This window comes from Prionailurus viverrinus, chromosome C1, assembly GCF_022837055.1.
Source record: "Prionailurus viverrinus isolate Anna chromosome C1, UM_Priviv_1.0, whole genome shotgun sequence".
In the NCBI taxonomy this organism is placed as follows: domain Eukaryota; kingdom Metazoa; phylum Chordata; class Mammalia; order Carnivora; family Felidae; genus Prionailurus; species Prionailurus viverrinus.
Genome location: NC_062568.1, coordinates 113,994,068 through 114,012,822, shown reverse-complemented (window position 1 = coordinate 114,012,822; position 18,755 = coordinate 113,994,068). Strand labels below are relative to the sequence as shown.

At 47.2% G+C, this 18,755-nt stretch overlaps 1 protein-coding gene and 1 long non-coding RNA gene across 2 annotated transcripts in view; both read left to right on the top strand.

Moving 5' to 3' along the window:
• The window catches only part of TTF2 (transcription termination factor 2), a 42,912-nt gene extending 32,858 nt beyond the window's left edge, over nucleotides 1-10,054 (top strand). The window contains exons 18-23 of the mRNA XM_047871191.1: nucleotides 387-557; nucleotides 3,055-3,113; nucleotides 4,610-4,760; nucleotides 5,450-5,532; nucleotides 7,252-7,326; nucleotides 9,270-10,054. Coding sequence (XP_047727147.1) covers nucleotides 387-557; nucleotides 3,055-3,113; nucleotides 4,610-4,760; nucleotides 5,450-5,532; nucleotides 7,252-7,326; nucleotides 9,270-9,414 — 684 coding nt within the window. The 3' untranslated portion in view covers nucleotides 9,415-10,054. The remainder of the gene's footprint in view (nucleotides 1-386; nucleotides 558-3,054; nucleotides 3,114-4,609; nucleotides 4,761-5,449; nucleotides 5,533-7,251; nucleotides 7,327-9,269) is intronic.
• Nucleotides 10,055-10,144: 90 nt separating this feature from the next.
• On the top strand, nucleotides 10,145-15,339 carry LOC125172732 (uncharacterized). Its single transcript, XR_007154817.1, has 2 exons — nucleotides 10,145-13,739; nucleotides 13,862-15,339. It is a non-coding gene; the product is annotated as an uncharacterized LOC125172732 (long non-coding RNA).
• The last annotated feature ends 3,416 nt before the right edge of the window (nucleotides 15,340-18,755 follow it).

Here is an 18,755-nt window from a genome sequence, read left to right as displayed (position 1 = left end):
CCGACGCGGGGCTCGAACTCACGGACCGCGAGATCGTGACCTGGCTGAAGTCGGACGCTTAACCGACTGCGCCACCCAGGCGCCCCTGTAGTAATGTGTTTTGATGACAACAGCTTAATTAACTGTACTGCTTCCGCTGGGGAAAAGAGAATGGTCGTGGAATCTGGCATTTCTCTGAGAAGTGCCGTCATTTGATTTATGTTTAATCTGGTGAACAAACTTGCCAGACTGCATTCTGAGCAGGGTTTCTCTGAGGAGACACTGATGATGAATTAGAAGACAGTTGGCTGTGTGAAATGTTAGATGGTCATCACTGCCTTGGCAAATAACCTGTCTCGCTGCCTCGACTATGCACCACCAGTTCCCATGTCCTGTATTCTTCTCAGGCCCTGGACCCGGCAGAACTGAAAAGCGAGGGCCTGGTCCTTTCTCTGGAAGAGCAGCTCAGTGCCTTGACGTTGTCCGAACTCTGTGACTCGGAGCCTTCTCCCATCATTTCCCTTAATGGTGAATGTTTCAAGGCGGAGATCTTTGAGAACACAAGAGCAAGCAGCAAGGTACTTTGGTCACCTCTGTTCTGGTAGAGAAACTGGGATTCCTCGCGCAGGTTCGTGTGTGCGAGGGGCACGTTGGTCCACACACGTACAGCTCTTGCATTTCAGGGGTGGAACTGTTAGATTTTAGCTAGCACGGCTCCGCCTCCAGTCTTAAATTCTGACTCTATTTCACGAGTAAAACTAGGCTTTCAGAGGGTGACCTGGGCCAGCTGCAGCAGCAAGGCAGATTTTCAGTCACGGATCGTGGGAAGGCTGCCTCTCAGGTTTACGCCAGTGGCGGGGCCCAAGTGAGCCAACAGTTTGTTTCGGGAAAGCTTTCAGGGACAACCACAAAGGGTTGACCCTGGAGACTGCTGTAATCCATCTGAGCGCCAGTTGCTTGGGCTTGCTGAAAGGCGTCCGTCTTGTGAGTGTTATTTCCTAAATAGCCTTCTATCTTGGTTAATCGTTTTTGTTCCGTTTTCATGAAAGCTTCCTAAGGCTGAAGCATTCCGGTAGAGGGAGGCTGAGGTGTGCTGTAACCTGAGTCCTGCCTTTCTGCTGGCTGGCTTGGGGCATCCGCCATGAGGCTGTGCACCCCGAGAGTGGAGCGAGTCTCCCTCGCGGCTGCTGTTGAAGCTGCCATTCCCAGCCTCGGCCTCTTTTCCAAGGCTTTAAAAATAATAATAGTTTTACATATATGCATATATGTATATATGTATGTATGTACACATACATATATATATATAACTTAAAATTATATATATATATATATATAAAACTAACTTATATATATATAAAACTAGAAATGAGGTCACTGCCAAGGGAATGGTGTTACTTAAGAACTATTTAAAAAAAATTAAAAAAAATTTTTATTTTAAAAATTAAAAGGGGCGCCTGGGTGGCTCAGTCGGTTAAGCGTCTGACTTCGGCTCAGGTCATGATCTCGCGGTCCGTGAGTTCGAGCCCCGCGTCAGGCTCTGTGCTGACAGCTCAGAACCTGGAGCCTGCTTCCGATTCTGTGTCTCCCGCTCTCTCTGACCCTCCCCTGTTCATGCTCTGTCTCTCCCTGTCTCAAAAATTAATAAAATGTTAAAAAAAAAAAAAAAATTTTTTTTTTAAAAAATTAAAAGACAATTTTTTTTAACATTTATTTATTATTGAGAGACAGAGAAAGACAGAGCATGAGCAGGGGAGGGGCAGAGAGAGAGAGGAAGAGACACAGAATCCGAAGCAGGCTCCAGGCTCCGAGCCATCAGCACAGAGCCTGATGTGGGACTCGAACTCACAAACCGTGAGATCATGACCTGAGCCGAAGTCAAACACTTAACCGACTGAGCCACCCAGGCGCCCCAAGAACTAATTTTAATTAAATTTTGAAAGTATTTACTGAGGTCTTGACCACCAGCAAGTGGGAGAAAACATAAGAAGAACACCGTATGTGGACGGACTTCATGTCCTCGCACCTTTAGAGTGAGCTCTTGGCTTAGAACTCAGAGTCCTCATAGCCTGTGCTCCTCATCTAATACTCGGGTGATATATATTCACAAGACTTCTTTGTGCAAGCCCATTAAGAGTGGTTCAAGCCACTTCAGGCTTCATGTGGAGCAGGGAGTTTGGGTAGAACACACCTCAACTCCTGCAGAGTGTTGCTGGAACTTGACTCCAGCTCGTGGACCGTGACTCCGGCCCTCCCACTACAGTTTTCTCGGGAGACCTCTCGCCAGCTTGTTTGTGTGGCAGTCCAAGCACTTTCCACAGCCCCAAGTCTCCAAGACACGAGGGGTTTCATATGCCTGCTTTTTTTTGCTCCCCACGAATTCACAATGGTCCAGTCCTGCGCCCCAGGTCCTGCCCAGCGTGTTTGTTCAGATAGGAAAGCAGCCTCGCGAGTGGGGGTGTCTAGAGGTGACCTCTTTAACAATAGCAGCATGGGACAGAGAGCCCTGAGGGCACCGAAGGGTCCGTCTGAGTCAGCTGCTTGTTCACTGATGACGAGTCTAAGCCCTTCACCAGGAGTCCCAAAGGGGTACAGCTGCGTGACCGCACAGTAAGAGCTGTCTTCGTCTCCTGATTCCTGGTCCGGTTTTCTTCCTCCTCCACCATCCTGGGGATGCACTCCAGCCCTCCAGGCTTTCAAAAGGTCATTCGCATTAGCAGTCGGGAAGAGTGAACCCAGCGGCTCTCCCAAGTCACGTTCGTGTTCTTACCAGCTGTGCCCATGTGGACTCACATGTGCTCTGAGGGGTGTGAGAAATACCCAGAGAGCTTCTTCGGAAGCTTAACAGGTGTTGCTCAGATTGGACGGGTCCTCTTCTTCAACAACCTGTGGAGCAGGCCTTCAGGGGAGGAAAGTGACAAACCAGCATTTTAGAAAGAGCCCCCTGGCTGCAGAGAGGAGAATGGCCTAGAGTGGGGTACGACCAGAGGCAGAGAGTCCAGTTCAGTAGTTCAGGGGAGGGATGATGGAAAAAAACGAATTTGCTGCAACTTACATGTGTTAAATAACGTTTCCCAGATTTCATCTCTGTTGGTGGAATTGGAGGCAATCCGAGGAAATGGAGGGTCCCAAAAGAGGTAAATGTGTTCTTTTGTTATCCAAGTATTGTTTGTAATTAATCAGGAAACTTTGACATTGCTGATAGTTCTAAGTGTTACCTTTTTATAAATCAAGGACCTTAAATCATCCTCTGGAGAAAGCACTGAAGTTAGAGCACAAATTCTCTATGATTTCTAGTTTACATATTTGTGGCATTGATTCAGAAGGAAATCCCTAGAGGATCAGAGTAAGTTAAGCACCTGGAGAAGTGTTTAAAAGTAGAAAACCATAGGGGGAGTCTGGGTGGCCCTGGCAGTTAAGCATCTGACTCTGGATTTTGACTCAGGTCATGATCTCATGGTTCATGGGATCAAGCCCTACATCAGGCTCTGCGCTGACAGTGTGGAGCCTGCTTGGGATCCTCTCCCTCTCTCTCTCTCTCTCTCTCTCTTTCTCTTTCTCCCCTTTCCCTGCTCACACGCATGCATGCTCTCTCTCTCTCTCAAAGTACATAAATAAACATTTTTTTTAAAGAGGTAGAAAAGCTGGGGCCCTGGGTGGCTCAGTCGGTTGGTTGAGTGTCCAACTTCGGCTCAGGTCATGATCTTGCAGTTTATGGGTTCAAGCCCCGTGTCAGGCTCTGTGCTGTCAGCCTGGAGCCTGCCTCAGATTCTGAGTCTCCCTCCCTCTCTTGTGCCCCGCCCCCCCCCCCAACTTGTGCTTGCTCACTCACACATGCTCTCTCTTAAAAACAAATATTTTTTAAAATGCTTTTCAAAAGGTAAGAAAACATCTCAAGAAAAATAAGGGAGTAACAGATGTGAAAGGCAGGGGTGAGGCATGGATCAGGGAGCCCCACGGTGCTGGGAATTTTCCTGAGTTGGGTGCATGGACCCATTTGTTATTTGTTATCCTTACCTGTGTGTTACAAACCTGCATTTGTGTATATGGACTAATTTGATTTAAAAACTTAAAACTATGGGGTGCCTGGATAGCTGAGGTCATGATCTCAGGGTTGTGAGATCAAGCTCCACGTCGCTCTTTTGCTGCGTGTGGAACCTGCTTACAATTCTCTTCCTCTAAAAAAGAGATAGAGATAGAGATTTATAGATAGATGTAGTTATAGATACAGACATATAGCACGGAGGCTGGGGGGTGGGACTAGAGATGTCCCAGCATCTTGTTGTTGTGGCTGGCAAAGGGAGGGTGGCCTGTATCCCTTTCCTGCAGGACCACAGATCTCTGGGTGAGCACTAGGCCCCCAAATGCTAGGAGGCTGCAGTCCTTAGCCACCACTTTATTCTGACCTCCTTTAGCTTGAGATACATTACACCCTGGATCTGGAAACAGCCAGCAGCATTATAACCTTAAAATGTGACCTGAGCGTGTGCCTTTGCCCCCCAGGGATCAGAAGGCCTTTCCTCGTCCACATTTGATGACTGACTCTTAAGAGTAATAGGGGCGTGAAGGCCCTGGAGATGAATTTGTTTCCTCTCTGCCTGGGGCTGATGTTTTGTTCTCCGCTTGCTTCCAGCGTCATCGTCTCCCAGTGGACCAGCATGCTGCACGTGGTAGCCTTGCACCTGAAGAGGCACGGCCTGACTTACGCCACCATCGATGGCTCTGTCAGCCCCAAACAGAGGATGGACCTGGTGGAGGCATTTAACAGCTCCAGGGGCCCTCAGGTACGAGCTGGTCACATCAGAGCTCTGTAGTCGAGAGCAAATTATTCTCAGTTATATACAGAGAGCATCCCGGTGTAGCAGCTCAGCTATCAAAACATTCATTGCCTTGCTCCCTCCACATGCTGTTAATTTAGGAGGCATTTATTGGCGTATGTCTCAAAGTGTGCAAATCCTTTAAAGAGAATAAAATATGAGGGCTGTAGAAGCAGAGGAAGAGCAGAACTGGTTGGACCGAGTGAATCTTTGTGGAGGAGGCAGGCCTTGAAGGTTAGGTGGGGGTTTGACGAGAGGGAGTGTGGGGAGAAACGAAGTAACAGCAAGAACACGGAAAACTTTGGTGGACTGATGGGCAGGAGCATTCACAGCGGCAGGCGTCGGGGTGCAGAGACCCAGGGAATGGACGGAATCTGGTTAATGGAAAGTCCGCTGCGCCAGCCGCCCCAGTGCTCTCAACTGTAGTATTTGTGTATTTTGGCAGGCATGCATGCCTTGTGTTTTGAGGTTGACCCACAAAAAAAATACGAAGTGAGTTTTCTTAAAGGTGAGGCATGGGAGATAACATCTCAGAGTTTTGGGCCAGCAGAAGGAAATTTGATAGGGATTGATCTTGGGCTTGAACCTGAGACAGAGGGAGAGCTGTAGTAGGAGGCCAAATCCATATAAAGGGAATGCTGTGCTTTCTTTTGAAGGTTATGCTAATCTCTCTCTCGGCTGGAGGTGTTGGCCTAAACCTGATTGGAGGAAACCATCTTTTTCTTCTGGATATGCACTGGTAATGATTCTGGATTCTCCTTGCATCGACAGCAGCGTAGCACGAGGATCTAGGGGCTACAGGGGCGTTGGGGCCTGACTTCCTATGTTGAGAATGCTCTTTTTGCATTCTGGAGATGCCTCCGCTGCATGGGTGTGTACAGGTACAGGGCTAAACAGGGTGTAGGACTGCTGATGGGCCTGAATTCCTGAGCAAGCAAGGCTTCAAATGACTACTTAAAATAGCATTCGCTTTATTGTTAATCTGACATCTGTTTCCATGGAAACTGGGAAGAGGGCTTTTTCTCAGGGCTAAGAGCTATCTCACTCAGTTTTACCTCCTCAGAATACCATATTTCACACACATTTGTTGACGTCCAAGGAAATTTCAACCCTGAAAAAGAAGGAGCAGCTTTACTGCAAAAGGAAAAGGAATTTTCTAATTATGTTAGGAATACACTTAACACAAGGCCATTGGTTTTGCACGTAGCATCAACATTGAGAGCATAACAGCAAATTTCCTAGACATAAGATAAATGAGTTTGTGTGTTGGTAGGAGGAAAATGTCATAATTAGTCTCAGTTTGGGGTTTTCCAATTATGCCAAATAGGGCTTTTGTCTGATTCTCCAGGCGGCCCAGATTGGCGCAAACAGGCCAACCTGTTATCATCTTCTGGGAGAATGTGTTTTGGTCTTATTTGGGACTCCGTGATACATGTGAGGGAGGAAAGCAGAGTGGGAGTTAAATGCTGATTTCTGGGGGCGCCTGGCTGGCTCAGTCGGTGGAGTGTGCGACTCTTGATCTCAGGGTCATGAGTTCAAACCCCACAGTGGGTGTGGAGAGTACTTAAAAATAAAATGTATTAAATTTTTTTTTAATTTTTTTATTTTAGAGAGTGAGTGAGAGCAAGTGAGGGAGAGGGGCTGAGGAAGAGAGAGAAAGAATCCTAAGCAGCCCCATGCTGAGCACGGAGCCCCACGCAGGGCTTGATCCCATGATTCTGGGATCGTGACCTGAGCCAAAATCAAGAGTCAGACCCCCAGCCGACTGAGCCACACAGGGGCCGCTAAAAATAAAATCTTGAGTACATATGTAAATACATACATGGCTGTGTTTTGAAATGGAGAAATCTTGTCCAAGATTTCAAAGAGGAAAGATGAGAAACTAGCTTGAAGTTGATAGTGAGAATCTATAAAGAAGACAAGAAATTAAGTTCCCTTAGTTGAATCTTAGGATATGAAAGTTAAAAACAGTGTTAAAGATCATTAGGCAGCCCTCACGTTTCTGGGTAGCAATCTGAAGTTGAGGTTCAGTGACTCACTGAGGTCCTCCAGCTAGTTAGTGACCGAAATTGAGCATTGGCGTCCCCTGTGTTACTTAACTGTTGTCAACTGATGGTGGTGTGGAGTTTCTCTCGGCACATTGACCCGAGCTGCTCATTCGAGGGCGAGAAGATATTCGAAGCTAATCTTTCTGAGGCCAGCGTAGCATAGGACAAGGGATTTGCAAACTTGCTCTGCAGATATTTTAGGCCCGATGGTAACTGTTTTAGGCTTTGCGGGCTACATAAGTCTCTGTCCTTTGTTCTTCTCTATGGGCTTTTCTCAACCCTTTGAAAATGTGATCACCATCTGTAGCTCCGGAACTCTCCGGAAGCAGCCGCAGGCTGGCTCTCCCCAGGGCACTTGCCCATCCAGCCCAGGGCGACAGCACCTCTGAGCTTTGCCTCTTTTCTAACAGGAATCCATCACTCGAAGACCAGGCTTGTGACCGAATTTACCGAGTAGGGCAGCAGAAAGACGTTGTCGTGCACAAGTAAGTCAAGGCCTCCCAGGACCTGGACCCCTTCCCAAGCTTTACTTTTGTGAAAGTCTTTCTTGGGGGGTGTTTTCATAGAACGTAAAGTATTTGGTGAGCGCCTGACTAACGATGCCCGTGAGGCATGGCCTCCCTGGTACCCACAGTCCGGAAGGGAACACAAGCAATATGGGGGTACCCTTGGGGTTGGTCCCTGCAAGATTGCATATTAGGCTAGGGAGAGCATCCTCCTCCCCACCCTTTATTTATTTAGTTCTTGCTTTTAACTTTTATTTTGACATATTTTCAGACATGTGGGAAAGAACGTAAAAGTTCTTAAAAGAATAATATCCCAAAAAATCTTGTTTGCAAAAATAATGCCAAAAAATTCTTCTGTGCTCTACCAGGTATATGTGTGCGTGTCAGGGCCATCAGTGAATTCCACAATCTGCCATACACAGCGACATGCTGCTTTCCCTGTCGTTAGCTCTCTCTTCACCCTGTATGCACCTCCATCGATAATCCTGTCTACTCCAGGGAGCCCACAGTCTGTGTCCTCATTCCCAAGCTCTCCGACACATCAGACCTAGATACCCAAATCCGTGCTAAATGTCTGAGTCTGAGTGTGCACCTACTCATTCACTCGTGTTTTCGTCTCATTTAACTCCCAAAACTAATACCCGTTGAGCACTCACTGTGTAGCAAGTACTGTGACGTGTTCCAGGCACTCAGAATGTCGCAGACGGAAATGGGATACCATAGCCTCGTGTCTCTTGATGCTTCTGAATTCCTTGTCTTTGTGAATATCCAATTCTGGAGCCACAGACTATGTTCCTCCCTTTTTTCTCTTCACATACCAAGTCCATTAATTTTATTTTCTAAATGTCTGTTATAACCGTCCCTTCCTTTCCCTCCGCACTGCCACTACCCTCTTCCAAATCTAAATTTCTTAGCGTGACACGTAAAGCCGCTCACGAAGTGGTCCCTGCCATCCTCTTGAGCTTTTGCCATTGCGGTACAACATGGCGGAGTCCTTTTGACTTTTGCCCTGGCCAGACTGGACAGCCCGCTCTTTCTCCGACACACCATGTTCTACTCTTTGTGCACACTGGACACATTTCTGTAGCACTTTCCAGCTGCCTCGTGTATATTTTCAGGTCTCTCTTCTTTGTGTGCTCTTTGAGAGCACAAGATACACATCCCTCCATTCCTACACACCTGGCATGTTGTAAATGTGCCGAATCAGTGCGTGTCGAACGAGTGAATGACAACAGTGGCATTTCTTCAGGTTGTACAGCCTGTGTTCGGTGTGAATTAGCCAAGAAAAGAGACACTGCACTCACACCAGCACACATACACCTAGCAGAAATTTGATAAGCTTTAAGGCCTTCTGACTTGATCAAGATTGAGCTTTTTGGGTGGAAGCTGATCTCTACAGTTTTGGATGGAGATATCTTTGGCTTATTTTGGCATTTTTTCAGTTACCTCAGCTTCAGAAAGAAACGCAAAATAATTTACGTCACATCATTTTATTTTATTTTATTTTATTTTATTTTTAAATTTTTTTTTTAAATGTTTTATTTATTTTTGAGACAGAGAGAGACAGAACATGAACGGGGGAGGGTCAGAGAGAGAGGGAGACACAGAATCTGAAGCAGGCTCCAGGCTCTGAGCTGTCAGCACAGAGCCTGACACGGGGCTCGAACTCACAGACCGTGAGATCGTGACCTGAGCCGAAGTCGGACGCTTAACCGACTGCGCCACCCAGGCGCCCCACGTCACATCATTTTAAATGGGCATATACTTAGTCAAGGTTGTTTGGGTCTTCTAAGCGTGGAGTTTTTAACTAAACCTGAGAAGACTTAAAGGAAGAAATCTTAAAAACTAAAGCCTTGAGTAGAAGTTTGAACGTGTTATTAAATAGGCTGTTTTGGGTGTTTGTTACATATCTATTTTTTTAGGTTTATTTGTGAGGGAACAGTGGAAGAGAAGATCTTACACCTTCAAGAAAAAAAGAAAACTTTGGCCAAACAGGTTCTATCAGGATCTGGAAAATCTGTCAAGAAGCTCACGTTGGCTGACCTCAAAGTCCTTTTTGGCATCTAACTTCCTGTTTACCGGGCTCAGGGTAGTGCTGCTGTTGGTTTGTGTTAGGATCTGGGAGAGCGACCTACACGTGACCCTCTGAGCCCTCCTTGGCCCTAGGCCCTCCCTGGAAGGAGGCCTCATCGAGCCTCAGTTACCATGTTAACTAATTGGTGAGTCAGTCAGGTTAATCAATCGACTTATTTAAGAGTGACAGAGAAACTAATGAACTACTTCAGAAAAAAGAAAATGCCTGAGAGTTCAAGAATTTTGGAAAACAACGCCAGGACAGTTGTAGGAAAGCTTCAGTAAAAGCTCAAAATGCCGGCTGTTGCCTTTCTCGACTCAGCTCAGGGGGGACCAGTGTCCCAGCTCCGTGCCATCTGTCCCTCTCCCGCCAGTGCGGCTGCTCCTTTTAACATGTCCCTGGGCGGAGCAGAGAGTGGACCCCGCGGCCATGCCTCTGTAGCTGTCTCCACCAAACAGTTCTCCCTCACAGGCGTGAGACCAAGGAGGTGCCTTGTACGTGAGCAGGTGTCTGTTATGGGCATCATCACAGCATTCAGTATTTGGTATCGTTTCACCTAGTGCTGTTCCACTGTTTACTGTCACTGTAATATCATGTGCTACTTGTGAAATAAAATGGACTATGTGTCTTTTTTTTTTTTTTTATGTTTATGTATTTTTGAGAGAGAGAGTGAGCAAGTGCAAGCAGGGGAGGGGCAGAGAGAGAAGGAGACACAGAACCCGAAGCAGGCTTCAGGCTCTGAGCTGTCGGCACAGAGCCCGATGTGGGGCTCGAACCCACAGACCACGAGATCATGACCTGAGCCAAAGTCGGACGCTCAACCGACTGAGCCACCCAGGCGTCCCTGCTATGTGTCGTTTTTTACAGTACAGGCAGACCTCCCTTCATGGCGCCTTGTGGATACTGCATTTCTTGGCAACAGCATTTGCTTACTTCCTGTCCGCATCACAGTTCGGTAACAATGTTTCAGGCTTTTCGTCATATTTGCATGGCTGGGATCTCATGATCAAACTTGAACAGATGAGGAGCTGCTTCTGATGGATGAGCAAAGACAGTGGTTTCTTGAGATAGAATCTGCTCCTGGTAAGGATGCTGTGCAGACTGTCGAAATGACAATACAGGATTTAGAATAGTCCAGAAACTTACTTGATAAATCGGCAGGGTTTGAGAGGATGGACTCCCAAGTCTGAAAGAAGTCCTACGGTGGGTAAGATGCGGTCACACTGCATCACAAGCTACAGACAAATTGTTTGTGAGTTACGACAGATTTCACTGTTGTCTTAAGAGGTTGCCACAGCCAACACCATGATCCATGTCAAGGCAAGACCCTCCACCGACTCGCTGAAAGTTCAGATGATAGCATTTTTAGCAATAAAAGATTTTTAAATTAACATATAATATATATGTTGTTTAGACATACTGTTGCACATGTAACAGACTACAGTATGGCGTAAATATAATTTTTATATGCACTGGGAAACCAAGAAATTCGTCTGACTCACTTTACTGTGATATTTGCTGTAATGTGGCGGTCTGGAACCGAATCGGCAATATCTGAGGTATGCCTGTGTTTGCATTTTTACAGATTTACAATATTTGGAGCACTTCGTATCACAGTCTCATTTAGTATTAGATCGTGTTAGTATTTCTGCCATCGTATCCTTTAGTATTTGTATGACGGTTGGTTTAACCTGATAAATGTATGCGTGACACTGTAGCAAAGATAATGCTGTGTGCTCACTCAGCCTCTTCTTCCCGGACACCCAGAGAGACCACATTTCCCAGTTTTCACTGCAGTCACATGGGCCTGTATTACTGAGTTCTAGACAATGGAATGAGGAGAGAAGGGATGTGGGTCATTTCTTACCTCCCTCTCAAGCTTCAATGAGTCATCAAGCTGTTTCTTCCCTCATCGGCCCACCAGATGCAAGGAACTGATGGACACCTACAGAGACCTAGAGAAGCCTCTAGGTCAGGGATTCTTAACCTACTTCTGGCCCATGGACCCTTTCGGCAGACTAGCAAGTGTCACTTCCTCAATGGAACAAAGTCTTCCCCATGTGTGCCCCCCCCACCCCTGCTCACCCACACTGGATTGTCACAGGATCAGAAAATAGTATTTTTTTAAGCCACTGAGATTTTGGGGCTGTTCGTATAGCAGTGAGTAATCTAGCACAAACTCGTGATACTTTTATACTTGGAGAGACTGTCCATGTTTCCTTCTTCCCATTAGCAATCATTTCCAAAACACATCTGGTAATTTCTGTTAGAAAGGGTTGTGGTTGTCCTAGATAGAACCATTGCCCTCATTTAAATTAGAGTTAGGAGATGAAGCCCTTGGTTAACCCAGCCACAGTATGGACCAAGGCACCCGAGCCTGAGTAAGCAATGGTGCTGAGGACAAGGACTAGAAGCCTACAAAGGCAAAAACAGCACAGCCTGGTAGGAAGCGTTCTGGTGTAGAACAGTCTTGAGTCAAGTTCCAGGTTCATCTTAGCTGGGGGCATAAACCTTGTACAAGATCATTAACTTCTCTGCACTTTGGTTGCCCTGTTTGTAAGGTGAGTATTATTTTCAGAACTCAGCAACTAAAGTGAGGTCCCTGATGAGATCAGGAAATGAAGGAAGTAAGATTGCCCTTTCTTGCAGGTTTTGTTAAAAGTTCAACACACCGAGGCAAAGATACAGTCCCCAGTAACAATGGCTCCCAGGCCGGCGAGAATGCATAGAGCCCCGCTCCTCTCTGTGCTGATTGTCTGATATTAGGCCAGTTACAGATTCCTTGGGCGCCTCAGCTCTGTCATCTGTAAGGTGTATGGATTAACATCTCATTATGCACCACTGGGAATTTAGTAACTAATATGCTGTAATCCATCTGACTAAATGGAAGGCAGTCATGTCAGTGAGAGGCCTGTTAGAGGAACACTATGTATTCCAAGCACTGTTTAGGACAGAGGCACTGTTAGCTTTGCGATTCACACATTTGAGAGAGAGCGTGTGCACAGGCATGAGCTGGAGAGGGGCAGAGAGACAGGGAGGGAGGGAGAGAGAATCCCAAGCAGGCTGACAGTGTAGATCCTGATGCAGGGCTCTATCTCACGAACCATGAGGTCGTGACCTGAGCCAAAATGAAGAGTCAGATGTTTGAGCTGCCCAGGTGCCCCAAGGGCCAAGCATTTTTGCTTTAGTTTGGAGATGGATGCAGGGATTATAACATATAATCTTCAGGTATTCAGAGCCCGCTGACATGTAATCTGTAAGATCCTGTCTGATACCTTAACCAGTTTCTGTAGTGTTCCTTGTGATTCTAAGCTAGCAAAGCCATGTAATTATGTCCTGTGTAAGTATTCCTATACTAGTGAGATGCTATTGGCATGAAGTAGACACAGAAAAAGTTGGAATGTTGTTTCAGTGGGATGGAATATACCAAACCATGCATTCTTTTTTTTTTAATATTTATTTATTTTTGGGCAAATAAATAAATTTGCCCAATATATTATTATAAGTGGGGGAGGGGCAGAGAGACTGACAGAACCCAAAGCAGGCTCCAGGCTCTGAACTGTCAGCACAGCCTGACCCAAGGCTCAAACCCATGAAGCATGAGACCGTGGCCTGAGCCAAAGTCGGATGCTTAACCAACTGAGCCCCCCGGGTGCCCCCCAAACCATGCATTCTTACATCCTAGTCCTGGAGTAGAAACTTCTTGTGATTAATGTTAAGTAGCATTCTGGTGTCTCTCAGGTCCACATTGATTTTAGTCACTGTGAGTCAGTTTCTTAAGGCCTGGGCATGACATGATGGGTCTCTACGCCCTCTAACAGGCAGCATCCCATACTAGTGATCGAATTGGGGTTCTGCCAGTGTCAACCAGACTTCCGTATGTGACACCCTTACTGCCAGATTATCTTCTTACGGCTGCCTGCCTACCTTACCGGACTCGGGCAAGAACAGAACGATGTACTAAATGCTTTGTAAACCGTGGAAGTGTCGTACAAGTGCTAGTGTTACCACTGTGGGACCAGGTCTGGGAGTGAGAGTAAAACAGGAGCATGGGTGCAGCTGAAAGCCAGATGGTGAGTATCTGTCACCAAAGGGCAACACTGCTGAGCACCCAACTTACAAGGTATTTCTTATGTGACAGATGTGACTTCATGGGAGCTTTACAGTTTGACTTCTCTTTAGCAGCGTTGATCTTAAAAGGGGGCATTGCGCATGCCATGGCTGGACGGAATCCTGAACCCTTTAAAAATCCCACCAACGACTCTGAAGATCCCACCAAGAGCTCCTGTTGCCACGCAGTCGTTATGACCAGCAATAGGTAGGATGATATCTTTGTGGAATATGACCCTTTTCCCTAGCAGTTTCGTGTGTGTGACTTAGAATTGCTATACACGAACACTGACTTGTTTACTCTCTGATTCTCTCTCTTGCCCAATGAAGTGGCCTGCACCAAGGCTCAAAGGCGAAGCCAGATTCTTCCCTACTAATAGGACAATCATGGAGTCACCGGTGTTCCGTATGACCTCTGCAGTTGTCTGGAATCTTGATATTGACCATGATGCCTTGAGAGAATTGGGTTTACAAAGTGGGGTATTGCACTGCTATTTGCCATCTAGCATCTAGCGCTGAGAAAAGGCAGGAGGAATGTAAAAAGCATAGCTGCAGGCACAAAGAATGATAATGAGAACTTGGAATTCCTAAGCATGTAACCTAGAAGAAAATGTTTGCAGAAATAAACATGAAATTAGGATCCCTTATAGCACAAAGTGCCACAAGAGTCCGTCGGTCAGGATGGAGAAGGAAATGGCCCCTAGGGGGCAAACAGGGGAGACAGACCTGCAGTCACATGACCTCTTTACTAGCTTGAGTCCTTTTTTACCCAGAATCCTTAGCTAATCTGAGTGTAGGTAGAGATTAGGTATAAAAGGTAGGATGGGGAGACTATTTCCACTGCTAAGTCCTTCATACATTCAAAAATATACGTGAAATGTGCCAGGCATTGCCGGGCATTGAAAGTAAAAGGGCAAGCAAAAGCCAACACAGTCCCTGTCCTCCCTGAGGCTTACAGTCTCACAGGGGAGGCGGGCATTAATCACATCACGTGTGGCTGTGAAGGGACAATGGTGTGCAGTGGGGAGCGGTGGTAGCTGGGAGGGCTTCGAGCAAGGAGCTAGGACAGGAACCGGTCAGGGAAGCCTAGGGAAGTGATGACGGAATTGAAATCCACACGTGGGTGCTAACAAGGCCGAGTGAAATGCCTCTTTCCGTATTCTGTGTCAGTTGGCATTCGCTCAACCACCTTTTGAGACAAACTTGGCAGGGATACATCCTCTGCAGGAAAGCTGAGCGACAGTTGCTTTTTAGAGATTGGAGTGGGTGGGCTGACAGGTATACGTGTGTGTTTATGATCTAAGGCAGCCAACGTGTTTATCCTGTTACGGCGTCCCACGGGACAGAGGCCCCCGTTTTACTTACCAGTAAACCACAGATCAAATTTACATCATAACGCTGCACCTGGTTGATGCGTCAGCGCTCACAACTCCAGAGTGATTTCTGAAGCACTTTGTTACACTGGGGACAATTCCTAAACCCTCAGACTTCTTTTTTTCCTCACCTTGGGGATCTTGGGCTCTGCAGATTACTCTTAACTTTGCTGGCAGGGCAACTGAATTGAGTTTAGACTCCGTTGTATCGCAGGCCAATGAACAGGCCACCCCCCCCCCCCACCTCCCACACAAACTGTCATGCTATTTGTTTCAGAATTGTTACTATTAATATTGCTTAAAGGCGAGGGCACTTGCCAGAACCTGGATGTCTCCTAGAAATTTTCTGTTGCAATATAATTTCATCTATAGTAGAGTTATACAATTACCAAATCCTTTTCCCAACTGAAATAAATGGTAAGCTTTTTATCCTGAGTTCTGAAATCTGATTCATTAAAAGACACACAGGGAAAAATGATGTAATACAACAGGCTTCTTCATGGCAAAGCTATTCCCTGGATGTCTGAGGTAATTGGAAAATTCAAGGCTGGTTCCTAAGGTGCATATAATTTATAGAGCAGGTTTGAGAGAAGGCTGCGATTTTTATTCCAAGTGGGATTTGGTTACATGACAAATATTGGAGTTTGGGGGAAGGGCAGTGTGGCTTGTAGAAACAGATACCAAGGAGATCCAAACTAAAACGTGCACCAAATGATACCTTTATTTATTCAACAAAATGATTAAGCCTCTCCTGTGTGCCAGGAACTGTCCTACATGGGGACAATATAATCGATAATGTCAAGTCCCTGTCTTCACAGAGCCGAGTGTCATATGAGAGAACAGACATTAAACAAGTAGAGTATGTGTGTGAGGTGGTGAGGAAGCCGAATAGGGGTGATAACAGAGTCCTGGGGTGGGGAGATGCTATCTTATCCAAGGTAGCTAAAGACTGCTCTGATGCGATGTCTGACACAGGAGCAGAAACCTGAGGAGAAAGAGAGTGAATCATTAAGCATCTGTGAGAAGAGCACTCCAGATGGAGGGGCAGTGATTGTAAAGGCTGCTAGACAGACTACTTGGAGAGTTTGAGGAGCCCGGGGCAGGTGGGTCTGGCTGGAATAGAGTGACGGAAGGATGGGGGTAGGAAATGAGACGAGCAGGGAGCTGGGGTGCAGGCTCTTAGAGGCCGCTGTAAACGCTGGCTTTGTTCTGAGTAAGATGGGAGGCCATTGGCGAGCAGAAGAGTGACATAATCCGAGGTATTTCAGAAGGACCCCTCTGACTCCTGAGGGGAGAACAGGCCCCAGGAGGGGGTGGGGGTTGAAAGCAGGGAGATGAGTAGGGGAGGAAGGCAGGGGAGGAATCTTGGTGTCTTACACCAGGACAGTAGCAGTGCTCCGCAGGTGTATTTTGAAGGGACAGCTGAAAGGACTCGCCCATGGATTGGATATGGTGCTCGAGAGGGGAGTCAAGCATGTTTGCAGGGCCATGGGCTCTACCGCCTGTAAGAATGGATTGGGGCTTTCCTTTTAAAGAGGCGGAACAGCAGGAGAAGCAGGTTGGTAGTGTAGGCAGGTGGGAAGTGAGAACTGGAAACTAGGGGTTCTGCTGTGGACATCTGGAATTTGAGGTGCCTGTGATACATCCAAGTAGAGGGGTGAGCCACTAGATATAATCCTTTGGAATTTGGAGGAGATAAACTTAGGAGTTACCAGTGTCTAAATGGTATTTAGCAGGTCAGCAGGGGATGAGATAGCCAAGGGAGGGGGAAGAAATGGAAATGCAAGAACGGATCCTTTGGACTGTCCAATGTGTAGGGCCTGGGGAGACGAGGAGGAACTAGCCAAGATGAAAAGTCAGGGAAAGTCAGTGAGATGGATGATTAAGGAGAATGATGCCACAGGAACCAAGGGAAGGGAACGTTTCAAGGAGGGGAAAGTGATCAGCTGTGTTAAATGCTGTTGATGGAAACATTGGGAACTGATCATTGGATTCCATAATGTGGACATTACTGGGGACCTTGATAAGTGTTTTCAGTGGAGTGGTGAGGAAGAAGGGCTGACTGGGTTAGATCTAAGAGAGGGTGCAAGGACAAGCAGGGATAGCAAACAACAATTATTTTCGAGGTTTTTAAAAAGGGAAGCAGAAAAATGGAGCGGTTGTCAGGGTAATGAAAGATTTGATGGACTGAATTTTGCCCCCCCCCCCCCCCCCCCCGCCATTCATAGGTTGAAGCCCTAATCCCCAGTGTGACAGTATTTGGGGACAGGGCCTTTAAGGAAATAACTGAGGTCAAATGGGGTGAGAAGTACAGGCCCTAATTCAGTAGGACCAGTGTCCTTATAAGAAGAGGAGACATGAGGGATGTACGTATCTGCATGGAGGCAAGGCAGCAGTCATCTGCAAGCCAGGGAGAAGGGCCTCCATCTTGGACTTCCGGCCTCCATCTTGGACTTCCGGCCTCCATCTTGGACTTCCAGCCTCCAGAAACGGGAGAAAGAAATTTCTGTTGTTTGAGCCCCACAGTCTGCGGGTTTTGGTCATGGCAGCCCCAACAGACTAATACAAAAATCAAGGGAAACCTGTTGTTTGGAGAGTGGGGCGGGGGAATACTGTAGCATGTTTATTTTCTGAAATGAGCAGTGAGCAGAGTGGGGAGTTCTGGGAGCAAGGTTCCTGGGTTGGAGAGATGGAATGGGGTCTAGTGCAGACCCCACGTGTATAGAGGTTTGCTTTTGACACGAATACCAGCAGATGCGTAGATGTGGCGGGAAGGTAGGGGATTCTCTTCTGAATCCTTTGGTTTTCTTGGTGAAATAGGAGGCCGGGTCATGAGTGGGGAGGGGAAGTTGGGTGGGAAGGGGAGTTTGAGAAGAAAGTAAGAAATAATTTCATCTTTTCAGGGTGGGGGAGCGAACAGACTAGAGAGATGTCGTCAGGCAACTGGGCGATGCTAAGGGCCCACTGAAATTAGTGGTCGTGGATTGAAAGTGAGGCTAGTCCTCGTGTTCTTGTGTTTTTCTCCAGGATCATTTCTGCAGGGTTGGGTGGAGAGTCGGATCCAAGCGGGGGCTTTGTCACGAATGACAGGGAGACCCACAGGCAGGAGAGGTTGTAATGATGGTCTGGAGAATCTAAGCGGAGAGAGGATGAAGGGAGGCACGTGGGGGCAGGAGGGGAACGGTGGGAAGCACGTGGAGGCACTGCGTTGTGGGTTCCCGAGCAGAGTCAGATTATTACAGTGGGTGAGCCAGAGAGATGGGAGCTTGTGGTCGTAGGAGGCTGGAAATTCAAACTCTGCAGACGGTGCAGTTGGAATCCAGCCAGGTCCGGGGGGTGACCGACTGTATGGCTGAGGTAGGGGGAACAAGAACAGAGAACGGGTCTTGGAATTAAGAAGGCTGTGTGGACACTGAATTATTCTGACACTGAGGAGTGGTTCTGCAGCGGCGGCAAGCTCGGTGCTAAAATCTTCAAGGAACGAGGAGGGATGTGGGGCTGTATAGATGCTGAACCACGGAGGGGCAGTCAGTTATAGAAAGGCATCAGCTTCAAGGCGGGCCACTTTTTATTTTTATTATATATATTTTTTCAACGTTTATTTATTTTTGGGACAGAGAGAGACAGAGCATGAACGGGGGAGGGGCAGAGAGAGAGGGAGACACAGAATCGGAAACAGGCTCCAGGCTCTGAGCCATCAGCCCAGAGCCTGACACGGGGCTCGAACTCACGGACCGCGAGATCGTGACCTGGCTGAAGTCAGACGCTTAACTGACTGCGCCACCCAGGCGCCCCTAGCGGGCCACTTTTTAAAAAAAGTGGTAATGGCCAAGAACAGGGCTTCTCAACAG